Source organism: Mesitornis unicolor, unplaced genomic scaffold (genome assembly GCF_000695765.1).
Source record: "Mesitornis unicolor isolate BGI_N332 unplaced genomic scaffold, ASM69576v1 scaffold13523, whole genome shotgun sequence".
In the NCBI taxonomy this organism is placed as follows: domain Eukaryota; kingdom Metazoa; phylum Chordata; class Aves; order Mesitornithiformes; family Mesitornithidae; genus Mesitornis; species Mesitornis unicolor.
In genome coordinates this window covers 589-12,756 of record NW_010174037.1, presented here as the reverse complement: position 1 = coordinate 12,756, position 12,168 = coordinate 589, and the positions used below count along the sequence as shown (strand labels likewise).

The following is a 12,168-nucleotide window of genomic DNA, read 5'->3' as shown; positions in this document are numbered from 1 at the left end:
TGCATAGAACATTACTTTGTATCTGATTTACTACAACTTCACTGTTTGCATAGCTTTTCTACATACAAGAAACCGTAGGTAGTCAAAACTTCAGGTAAGCCTCAGACTGTCATGAAGACTATCAACACCTACTTTGCGCACACACCAACTTATAAATACAGCTACTAAACACAGTACCTCATTCTTATCTTCCTGAAGGCCAAACATGCAGATTTCATACAAAACTTTTGGATGAAGAAGAAAATGTACTCCGTGGCAGTTTGAAGACACAGACTTAGCAATATTATGAATACCTAAACAGTCCTTCAGTAAAAATAAAGTTGGTTAGTTTAAAGATTCAAGATAAACTCCACTACTACATCTTGTTTTATAAACTGCCTGAAGTTGTCATCCAGTGCTGCGTGGAAGACTACAGTTCTGAAGGCTAAACATTACAGCCTTGGAAGAAATACCATCTTTATAAATCACTGTTTGAACATTCCTGTTGCTACACAGGACTAAGGAATACAAAATAATTTTGTTTTTATTTTAAATAAAAGTGAAAATGAGTTAGACAAACTTTATATGTTGTTCAGTATTACATTAAAGTAAACACAAAACAGGCATGTAAAAATCTCACTAAAAAATTAAGGTAGTAACAAAACATCCATATAAAACAAAATAAAAAACAAAACAACTCCCCATAAAACAACAATAAGAAATTAAGTTTTTAAAGCAATAAGTACATAAAAATGTTCTTAAACACAATCCAAGCTTTTTATACATGGGGAAAAAAAAGGTAATTTTTCTTTCACCTTTTTTTGTAAGATCTAAGCAAGTAAAGCATATTCTAAGTAAAAACGTGTAACCTGAAAGTGTCAGTATTTTATTAACATGTTATTGTTTTATTTTTTCCTCAGCAAACATCCTTGCAAAAAGCAGAAAGTCAACTCAAAATGGTTTTTGCTCAGATACAAAGAAGAACCTGAACAGGACCATTATTGCTACCTCTAGGTATCCTGTCATTCTGAAGTGCAGTACCCAAAGTATAACCTAATCAAGTCTATTTTATATGAAAAATATAACTGTAAACTGCAAGCCCAGTCCTATATAAATTTCACAGCATATAACATGGTAAACAGAATTTGCATTAAAATGCTTTTAATGAGGAAATCATATAATAGGCATTATTTAGCACAACACTAAGAGCGCCAAGTAAGCATTAGTTCTAACCTTAACCACTTCCAAACAGCAGCGATAGGTTTCAGATTTTACATTCATCAAAGGATGGGACAAGAGACAGAGAAGCACCTTCTGACCCTCAGCCTGGAGCAATGAGTTAGTGTCAGCAGACTTCCAACTAAATATGACAAATAAAATATTTTAACTATTATTTATTTAACAGTACCTAAAGATGTCTACAAAAATTTTCCTATTAAATTTCAGGATAAACTCTGAAAAGTACTTTCTGAAAATGCATACATCCTGAAAAATTACTTGACAAACAAAAGTTCAGAGATCACAATACATTTGCCAGAATCATAATATCAATCTTCACATTTCTATTTTTTTTTATACATGAAGATAATAGTTTTTGTAAATTCTCTCATCAAAATTAGAAGCCTGAAAAATTTTTATGTTCATCTGAAAACGTAAGATTTTGTTGAGCTTCATAAGGCTCCTTACATCATGGTCTATGATTATATATATACACCAAAAAAAATTAAAAATCTATGCTTTCAAAATTTTTCCCTGTAAAGATAAAGTCCATATCACTATCACAAAGTAAACTGATGTTTAAAAACCGAATCAAACAAGAATTAATTCTAAAAGCTTTAGAACACTGAGAAGTGTTTTGACATTTTATAATTTTAAAAAAACACTTGTTAGAGAGCTCTTAAATGTAGTTTCCTTTGAAAAACATCCCTAAAGTCAAATTCTGAATCAATATAAAATTAAGATTTTGTATTTCTAATTAAGTGGTCAATACAGAACTTTTCCAGGTACTAGAGGATACCTTAAATTCTCTAGAGCCATGGAAAATCTAAAAAGCAATAAAAACATACTATTCCATAAATTAGATACCATATTGCAATATACATATGCAATATCTACAATAAAATAAGTCCTGGATTTCTTGGAACGGATACACTTGGAACAAAGGAATCTGAAACAAGTTTGAAAGATAGGTCAAAATGTTTTAAAACTCTTTCTTTGTAAATCACATAGTAACTTTATACAAAAAATCATAAAAGCTTATACACAGAAAAAAATTTTAGGAAAAACAAACAAACCAAACAACCTTTCAATGGCTAAAAGAAAACAATTGTTCAAATACAGGGAATAAACAAGTTGAGCTTCTACTTGAGAAAGTTTATCCATTAAAAAAATATTATATTTTCTCATGTAAGAGCTTTAAATAGTAATGTACTCACATATTTGAGCATATCTGAATGCATTCCTGAATCAAGGGAAAGTGTTGATGGTAGGGTAGACTACTCAAGGCTTGATCTGCCAATTCTACTAATTCAGAAAGATTCTTGTCCCCCTGAGAAGTAAAATGAAAAGAAAGAAACTATCAGAATTAGTAATATTAAAAAACATACCATATTATTTCATAATCTTTCAGATTTATCATCATTTAACACATCTACTAATTATGGTTTGGTTCAACCTTTCACAGAGAATTTTATAATTAACCTGATTAACAAATTCAACAGATTTCCAACAACTTTAGAACCTACTCCTGGGAGCTGAAAACTTTTCAGCTGTTGAATCCAAATAAAATTCTGTGAAACTGAACGGGATTAACGCATGTCTAGTATTTCACAACATGAACACTATAACTCTATTCAGAACACTTTCTAAAACACTCAAGAATAGATTCAACCTTGAGTATTTTATGGTTTTAATCAAAATTATTTTTTAAATCAGTATGCATTTTATGTGAGAAGAGTATAATGAAAGATTTAACTATTAAACCATTAATAACTCACTATTAAAATTAAAGAGCAAGTTGATTTTTGCAAACAACATAAGTAGCATCAGTGAAAAGAAATATAAATTAACTACATCTTGCATGGTACAGAAGACTTAAGGATTTTCTTCAGCTATGCTAGACTATGGTTTTTACCACAGAGAAAGATAAGCAGAGGAAAGAAATTTGTGTACAGGAAATATTTTAATAATATAATTCCATACCTTCTTACGAGCTTCAGTCATAAAGCTACAAGTGCATTCAATTGAATATGCAGCATCTGAAGCTTGCTTATAAATACTGTAGTCCTCAGTACTCATCTGCTCCAGATAAGCTGCAATGGATTCGTGAACGCTTGGGTATTCCAAAGAGAAGGGCATATCCAGAGAGAGAATAAATAAAGCTTTCAGCAAACTCTTTTGTAAAACTTTACTTGCCTTTGAAAAAAGAAAACAACTGTGAGAATAACTGCCAGAAAACACAGTAAAACCAACACCATTTGCAGTCATTCAACAGGCACAATCACTATTGCTTCTACTTAAAAATGAGAGACAGACATATCAAATGAGTTCTCTATGAAGATTGATTTTTTTTTTAATTAAAAAGTGAGAGTTCATTAGATGTCAGTCCTAATGTCAGACCTGCAACAAAAGTTGTGTATAATCCAGCCACAGCACTACCAACCATACACGACTGGCCGGAGTCAATTTACTGTCTAACCACTAGATGGCAGACAATACACAGACCACAATTATTACTGTATTAAATAAAAAATTGTCTGCAAATTCACATAGTAATATCACATACTAAGAACCGAGATTTCTGTTGGTGGTGGTTTGGTATTTTTACTTCAAGTGTGCAGTATTCCTTCAACTAAAATTTTGACTTCCAATACAGTAACTTTTTCCAGATCATGTCATATAAAATTTTAATTCTGTGTACTAGGTACATAAGAACATAAAGACAAAAATTATAAAAATCATTAGATCAGTTTGCCTAAATTTATTTGCAGGTACAAGTGACTGCTTATATTAATAGTAAAAGACAATATTTGTGACAAAAAGTCTGTAACTGAAAATCAATCTGCTACTCAGAATGAAGAATGTCTAAGAAAGAGCTACGCTGCAATAAAAACTGTTCCAAAAAATGTAAACTTATACAGGTTTAAACATCTTCTAACTCTTTCCATCCCACAAAAACTTCCAAAGACCAGACTCCTCCCCATCTGAAAAAACAAACAAAAAACAAACAAACAAAAAACCACCAACAAAACAAAACAAAACCCACGGGGAAAAAAAACCTCAAAGGCTACAACAGAAAGTATCTTAAAGAGCACTGGAAGCAAAGAATTAAAACCACTATTAGGTATGAATCATAAATGCTTACTATGTTCCATCATTTTAAGAGTCATGATTTTAAACACCATGTAGTTCGAATCTTAAGTCTTTCTTGCACACATACTATAAACGGGCAGGGGGCAGCATAGCTATGCAAACCATGTATCATACCAGACAAAAACACTATAGGAGGAAAAATAATATTGAATTTCAAAAACTCATTAAAAAACTATATTAAAAATATTTTTGAAGGCTTGAAATCTGCAGAAGATTCTGCAGAATGCACTGATAACTGTAGAAGGTACAAAGTTGCCTTCTGTGATCATAAATCAGCCAATGTAAATCAGATTAATTTCCCTGTCTAGTGGCTATTTTCACAGCATTAATCACTGAGGAAGGCCTCTTAAAATGCAAAACCAAATCACTTAAATTAGTGGTGGCATACCTTTTCTACAGGGAGAAGTATTTGCAGTAATCTAACAGTGAAGAGCGAAATGCTAATAAATGCCATTCTGTGATGCACCAAAATCACCTTAGGCTGCTCTGCACTTATATTGGTTTTGTGATATAATATAGTTTCTCCAAGCAAACCCAAGATCAGAAGCAACTTGTCTTTCTGAAAACAAAATCAGAAATACAATCATTAGAAATAATTGAAACATTACTGCATCTTTACAATGCTTATAAAGCACCCATAGCATTATTAACACAATTTTACCAAATAATTTAAAAATGCAGAAGTGGTACAAAATACAGGAGCTGGCGTGAACCTGCTAATAAAGATTTACCTTATTTTATTTTTTTTTTAAGTAAACCCAACCCACAATCCAAACTTTGAGAACATCAAATGTCTTTTCAATCTATTCATGCTCAAAGAAAACAGCAGCACGTTTCTCAGACTATGTTAAAAGACTACTCAAGAATTACTGTCATTTGGATAACTCCTGCTCATTGCCACTGGAGAAAACAAAATTAGTTTCTAGAATTTTGGTCACCTGAAAAAGCCAGGTTTGTAATTAAAGACACTAGAACAAAGGTAGAATTTCAGGTGCCAGTTTTGGAATGCCAAATAACTATTAAGAAGGCAATAGCACATGTGACATTATTAATTCCAGAAATGGATAATCACTGTTAAGCAATTAAGCACTATTTATCTGACTCAACATAGTTGAAGAAACTGACAAGAAGCAATTGACTAAATCAAATCAGTCTTTTAAGGTAATTCTCAACACATGCTATTACACAGCAAGATGAAAAGGAGTTCAAAAAAGCAAGTTTTGCTCTGTCATGCTATAGTTTGCAGAGGCAGGAAGAGCCTCTGTTTCAAGACCATGCAGTCTCAAATCAACAGTAGATTCAAAAAGTTTATTCTTCCCTGAGACAGGGATGACTGTCTCAGAGCTAGTGATGCAAAAAAACTGAGAGGCTACCACAATCTGCAGTATCGAACTTTTTGATGTGGCAGAATCAAACTGCACTTAAGAGCAAAACTTGAAAAGAGTAAAACCTTTACTTGGGAGGAGGAAGCATAAAAACATCAGTAAAACACATAGTTACAAACTTTAATATTTTTGAACGGGATTCCCAAAATACATATTTTTCTCAAAGATATTCCAGAGCAGAGTTTTTAAACTGTATAAACAAAGAAACATAAAGCAATAAAGTTATGCAAGAAATGCTTTCAAGTTTCACAGAAAGGAGACACATGACCTTCTTCCCTTGGACCTAATCCAAAACACATAGGAAGCATGATCACTAAGCACTGAAGTCCAGCAGCATTAAAAACAGTCTACTTCTGATAAAAGACACACTATTTCATACAGTACTAAATAATATATAGGTAAGTTTATCGTCTATTTCCTAAAATTGTCCATTCTGTTACTTTTATTTACTCAAACACTGAGAAAGATGAGGAGCTGTTCTTTCTCCCCTGCCTTACAATTGCTTTATCAAAATCAGCTTTATTGAATTGTACTGCACAGTCCAGCTCTGCATGACAAATTGATACAGATTCATAAACTTTCAATGCGAGGTGAATTTTATATCTGAAAAGTATTTTACTAACAAATTTCAAAGTTCTACCAATGGAATAAAGTTTTATCAGCAAAGCTTTTTTTTTTCTTTCATTCTTAAAAGTCAAGATAATTGTATACAATTGCCCATCTTATTTGCAGAGTTTTGGTTGTTAGTAGCCTGGAAAAAAACATTATTCTACTAAAAACAATCAGTGTGAAGTCCCTGAAATTATGCTCACAGTTTCTACTGTACTTTGACAGATTTCTATGCAGCGGAATATACTGACTCAGGCCACACAGCAACTATACATGAGATTATATTAAGCTTCTTGGACTAAATGTTCTGCAAGGAATCTTCTCTACTGACTTGAAATCGATAATTATAACAGATGTTAACATAACTGTATAATAAATTCAAAGAAGAAAGTTCTCATTCACTACTAGGTCCTATAAATAAATATAATCATTTCTAAAACAAAGAATAGAGAAGCCTAAAGTAATATTTTTATTAATAATTACAGCAATATCATTGTTTTATATTCAGTGGTATTTTCAGGAATTCTAACTAGTCATGCACATTTAAGACTACACTCAACTCAAGTTTTTAGACAAGTTTCAGTCTGCAGCTCTGGTATAGTTTGTTACATGGATAATTCATGCTGGCTTAAGTTTCAGCTCTCCATTGTCTTCAAAAAAGCAAGTTGCCCACTGTCATTTTATCTGACATACACTAACTTGATATTTCATTTACATAACAACTTTCAACTCTGCTCAAGTATGTATTTCCAGTAATTTAAATTGGTCAACAGTACCGTAACGCTTTGAGTATCTCCTACGCTAAAAAACCTCCTTTCATTCCCAGCCAAGCAACAGAGGTAAGGATAGCAGAAACTTGTGCAGGGATCTACAGATTCTCCATTGGAAATGGACACCATGTATCTTATAATTCCAGTCTTGGATCTAAACAGTTATTTCCATAATTTTAAACAGTTAATAAAGGAATAAAGAAAGTGAAAGTTGTCATTTACACCAAGTTGGTCTCCAACAATTGTAGTGAGTACTTTTTCCTTAGATCCCCTTCCCTAGACGTTTTTCTTTCAATGGCTGCTTAACAGCCTTTCGCTACAAGACAAAATTCACTACTTATTTTCAAGGTGAAACTTCAAGTATCATCTCGTAAAATAATTTACACTTAAAATAAAAAGTATGTGCCAGTGATAGAACTAGTAATAAACTATAAGATTTTCAAAAGGGTAGCTCAGCAGGAGACTAGATATGTATATGAATCACTGCAGAAAGTGTCAGAGGTTTATAAAAGCAGGCTACTAAATATGGCCAATCAAAGCCTAAAGAATCTTACCAATTCCAATGCAAAAAGGCTATCATCTTCCCAAACATTTTCAGAAATAGCATCATCAATAAGGAACATGTCTTCGACAAGCAATTCAAGAACTTCCATCGTCACTCTCCTACTGCCTAGGAACACAAATGAGAAGATAAATTCAGTATAGACAAAATATTATATTGCTATATTCAGGGAACACCATCTTGAACAAGGGATTATTCCAAATCTGAAATTCTGGTATTTTGCTATACACTTCTACTAAACTAATGCTAACTACCCTCTATCACCAATAGCTCTGAATCGCAACCATGTACCTAGAAAAAGACTGCATTGCCTTAAATTATATAGTACTTTATTACAGCTGTAAATCTGACTACTAGACTTCTTCGAAGTTCAGAATAAAGTCACTTACTTCTCCCACCCAGACAACTAGGTTACAGATCTTCCATATATATTACCGATTCCTGTTAATCTGCATTTTTGGTATAGTAGGAGTAGCTTTTTTCCCAGATTATTTTGTTCAAAATCTTCTTTTAAAAAGCAAGGAGATGAATACCCACTTTATCCATTTGTACTCGCCTCCATAACAATTTCCCCCCCTTGTTTTTAGGCTTATATTTATTCATTTTCATTGCTCCTTCTGACTTAGTATCTCCTAATAACAAGGCTAATCTGGCCTATTAGTGACTTTTATACTTTGTACAGTTTTATGCTTGAACACGGAGACATAAAGAAACCTGGCCCAAGCTTAAGCATTTACAGCCTACTTTTACTACAAATATAAACCTCCCCCTCATGTCCCCTGATAATGAGACAATAGAGGAGAAGCAGTCAAAAGCTAGAAGGTTTCATGAATTACAAGGAAGAATACCTGGAGCCAGACCAAATATTTTCAACCTCATACAACAGAGGATGCCAAAACTGTCTGGCATCCTAGCGAAGCATACAGTGAAAGTTTCCCTCAAATACTCAATTTAGTGCAACTGTTGGCTTAGTTACTTGTTGATGGTATGTTTCTATTTAAAGTTATGGATGGAGTTCACACATTACCACTGAATTTCCAATTCATTTTTTAACTATCATAAAAATATTGCATCCTTCAAAATATGTTTAAAAAAAGCGCAAGCTCTACTGCTTGTTAAGATTGAACATTAATTTCTTTGTCACTTTTTCTATCTTTTGTAGTTTTTATACATTGTAGGAGCCTTGTTGATATACTTGAGGAAAAAATCTATATGCGTGTGTGACTATATATGTAGTGACAATGATCACAGCTCATGCAATTTACAGCTTAAGTGACCTGCTCTGAGTGAGCATATGGCAGAGAATGGCATAGGGCCTTTTTGAAAACTTGCTTTTTCCTATCACACAGAACTGCTGTTTTCTGTTTATTTTCGGCAAAACATTGCCAATTTGAAGAGTAGATGCCTGAACTCCAAAAAGCACTTTTTTTCTCTTCACAGTTATTTTGCAAATTCTTAATAAAATCTCTATGCTTAAAACATTTGAAAGGTGACTTAATAAATTTCTTCACTGTAATGCAAGAGTTAAATAATGGTGATTTTGAGTTATAGTTTTAGAAATATTTTAAACTTCATAACTAAATATAACATCTGCAACAACACTTTGCTGTAGCTGTCATGATCTACAGACATGCAAGTTCATTCCACCATACTCTTACATGAATATATCAACACCTGTATGACTATATCCCAACAGCTGTAGCAATTAGTATATGCTAAGAGTTCATTATTACTAAACACACAGAAAGACAGATATAATTAATTACTGTAAAACAAATTTTGTGTTCAAATTTAAATAACTATCTTTAAGACAATCAGTATTAACACTGAGCTTCAGACAAGTATGGTAGCTTAAAACTGATCATAAAAAAACCTCCAACAAACAAAAACCCTACCACCCACACCACTACCAATTTCTGGAATTACTTCACTCACAAGACAGGTCAGAACAAAGGAAGAAAAATTCCAATGTACATCTCCACAAGGAACAGAATTTGAACTTAACTAAAACATATGTTACATTGTAAAATAAAAGCAAGCAAATTTTAGAGTAAGTTTGCTGTTTTCCTTTACTCAGTAATTTAAACAGATAGAAGAAAATCTACATTATAGCCTATCTACCACATAAGATGATAATAATGTAAGTAAAAATGTCTGATGATTTCACAGATCAACTTCATCTAAAAATGAAACTATTTTAGTTTTATTATAAGATGCAAAGAACGAATCCTGAAAGATGGGAAAAAAAAGTCACTATATTTTAACATCGCAGATTTCAAGTGATATGTGCCAGAAACAGAAAACATAGAAAATACATTTTCTACAGTTTTATATTATAAATAAAAGAGAAGATGCTAGAATTCATGAATGTGCTAGTGAAGAATTAATATTTAAATATTACTATTCTGAAAGGGTGAAATAAAACTTTTATTCATTTTAGTTTAGTTTACTACCAAAAAAATTAGGATTTAATAATTTTCCTGTGGACACAAATTAATGTTGATGTTACCATTAAATACACAAGCAAATTAGTATTTTGTGACAGAACAGAAAATCATAAAAAGTTATAAACTATCATGAAAATAACAGTAAATCAAAATTTCATACATATTTCACACAATTTTTACAAGTTAAAGCTTCTTCCCAGCTCAGGAAATGTTGACAGGTATATTAAAAACCCAACTTTTAGTATTCTAGTCATACATGAATACACACTTCTAGCTCCTACATTTGAAAACCTTACCACGTTTACCAATACCTGTTTTGAATTACATTGTTTTATAGCTAAATACTATTTTAGACAACCTGAGAGCAAAAAGACTCCTTCAAAAAGGCTTTGCAGTTTAGAACCTTTTTAAGTTATATGAAGTAATAATAGTCTAATTGCTTCTAAAAACATAATTATAATTTGTTACTGCATTCATGAGAAAATAAACAAAAATTCTGGAAGAAGATTTTATTTTAATGTCTAGAACAAGAGGGAAATTCTATGCTCAAATTGATCAGAACACATTTTTGTTAAATGTGCTTATTTTTTCAATTTCTTGAATGACATTTTTCCACCATACACTCACTTCTTCCTACTGCTGCTTCCCACCATGAGTAAAAAGCGCTTGAAACTTCCTCAGCAATTCTGGAAATCAACCAGAAGATTCACACTTTATGACCAGAACAAAGTCCCTAGAAATGAACTATTATAACTAGCTACAGTATATGAGTACTCATCCGTACCTTATTTATTTGAGGTACTCACCTCATAATATCAACTTCTTAAGAGGTTTGCAGTAAACATGTGAAGGATACACAAGTGAAATACTTAATTCAAAACTTTCTCACCTGTTCTTAGAAGAGGTATTGCATTTTCCAAGATGGAAACACAGAACTGAGGAAGGCTAAGCTGCTTCATCTGTAATTCCAAAGTATCCTCATTTTCAGTATCTGGTAGGTCGATATGTCCTACACCAAGTGGGGAATGCAGAGATATTCTGGAGTTTGCATTTGCTTGAGTACTGTTACCACTTCAAACAACAAACAAAAAAAACCAAAATAAACAAAAAACAGAGGCATAGTTAACTCTTGCAAAGAGAAAACCCATATATGCATAGACATCTAAAAAATCATGAAGAATTTTAATGCCTTCCTTCCTTAATGCATATCCTTCCTTATATCCCAATATTTCTCTGCTATCCACCAGTGTTGCAGGAAGAGGGGTATTTTGTTTGGTTGTTGGTTTTTGCTTTTTTATTATCAGAACTGGTACCACCACAAGCGAATGCCTATTGTTTTGGCAGTAATCTTCAAATGCACTTAGAAATCTATACTGGAAGAAATACATATACAATGAATATGATACTGCAAGAAAAAAATCAGTTTATTTGAAATGTTATTTTTGATTAACAAAGTCTATCAGTTGCTTGAAGTAAGGCCACTTACTAAATTTTCAGTCTGAAGTATACCTACTACATTAAAACCATTCTATGTGGCTAGCCACAGGAGTCCTTAGAAGGAAAATTAAGTAAGTGTGCCCTGTGTTTAAGCCTGTTTAAGCCTGTAGGACATCTTAGTCCACTGCAAATCAGAAAATATTCCCTTGTCCAGGAAAGCCTTTAGTGCAACCAAGTATATTACAAAACATATAGTTATTATATAGATAATTATTTAAAACTATGAGCTCAATATAGAGTTCATAATTTTACTATTTTCCAACTGTTTTCAAAAATAACCGAATTCTATTGGCAGTATTATAATTAATATAACTCAGCTCTAACGTTTTTTAATGTTCTTTCTTATCCTAAACAAGATTTAGTAATCTTGAACTGCTTTAAAAACCTCTATGACTTTTACAGTTTTTTCCTGTTTGGTTCCTTTTTTATTAGTAAACAAGCTGAAGAGACCGTAGTTTCTTCACAGTCTGTGTTACGTTATATTGTCCAACTAAAAGTAAAAAAGGTCTAAAAACAGCAATTAAGAATCTAAAAGCCAACAGACTTTA

At 32.2% G+C, this 12,168-nt stretch overlaps 1 protein-coding gene across 1 annotated transcript in view; it reads right to left on the bottom strand.

Annotated features, from left to right (window-relative positions):
- Positions 1-11,194, bottom strand: part of RTTN (rotatin) — a gene marked incomplete at both ends in the record, with an annotated part of 51,957 nt that extends 40,763 nt beyond the window's left edge. The window contains 7 exons of the mRNA XM_010180919.1: positions 178-303; positions 1,213-1,339; positions 2,415-2,527; positions 3,181-3,393; positions 4,739-4,909; positions 7,669-7,784; positions 11,013-11,194. Of these exons, the coding sequence (XP_010179221.1) occupies positions 178-303; positions 1,213-1,339; positions 2,415-2,527; positions 3,181-3,393; positions 4,739-4,909; positions 7,669-7,784; positions 11,013-11,194 (1,048 nt within the window). The remainder of the gene's footprint in view (positions 1-177; positions 304-1,212; positions 1,340-2,414; positions 2,528-3,180; positions 3,394-4,738; positions 4,910-7,668; positions 7,785-11,012) is intronic.
- Between the last annotated feature and the right edge of the window lie 974 nt (positions 11,195-12,168).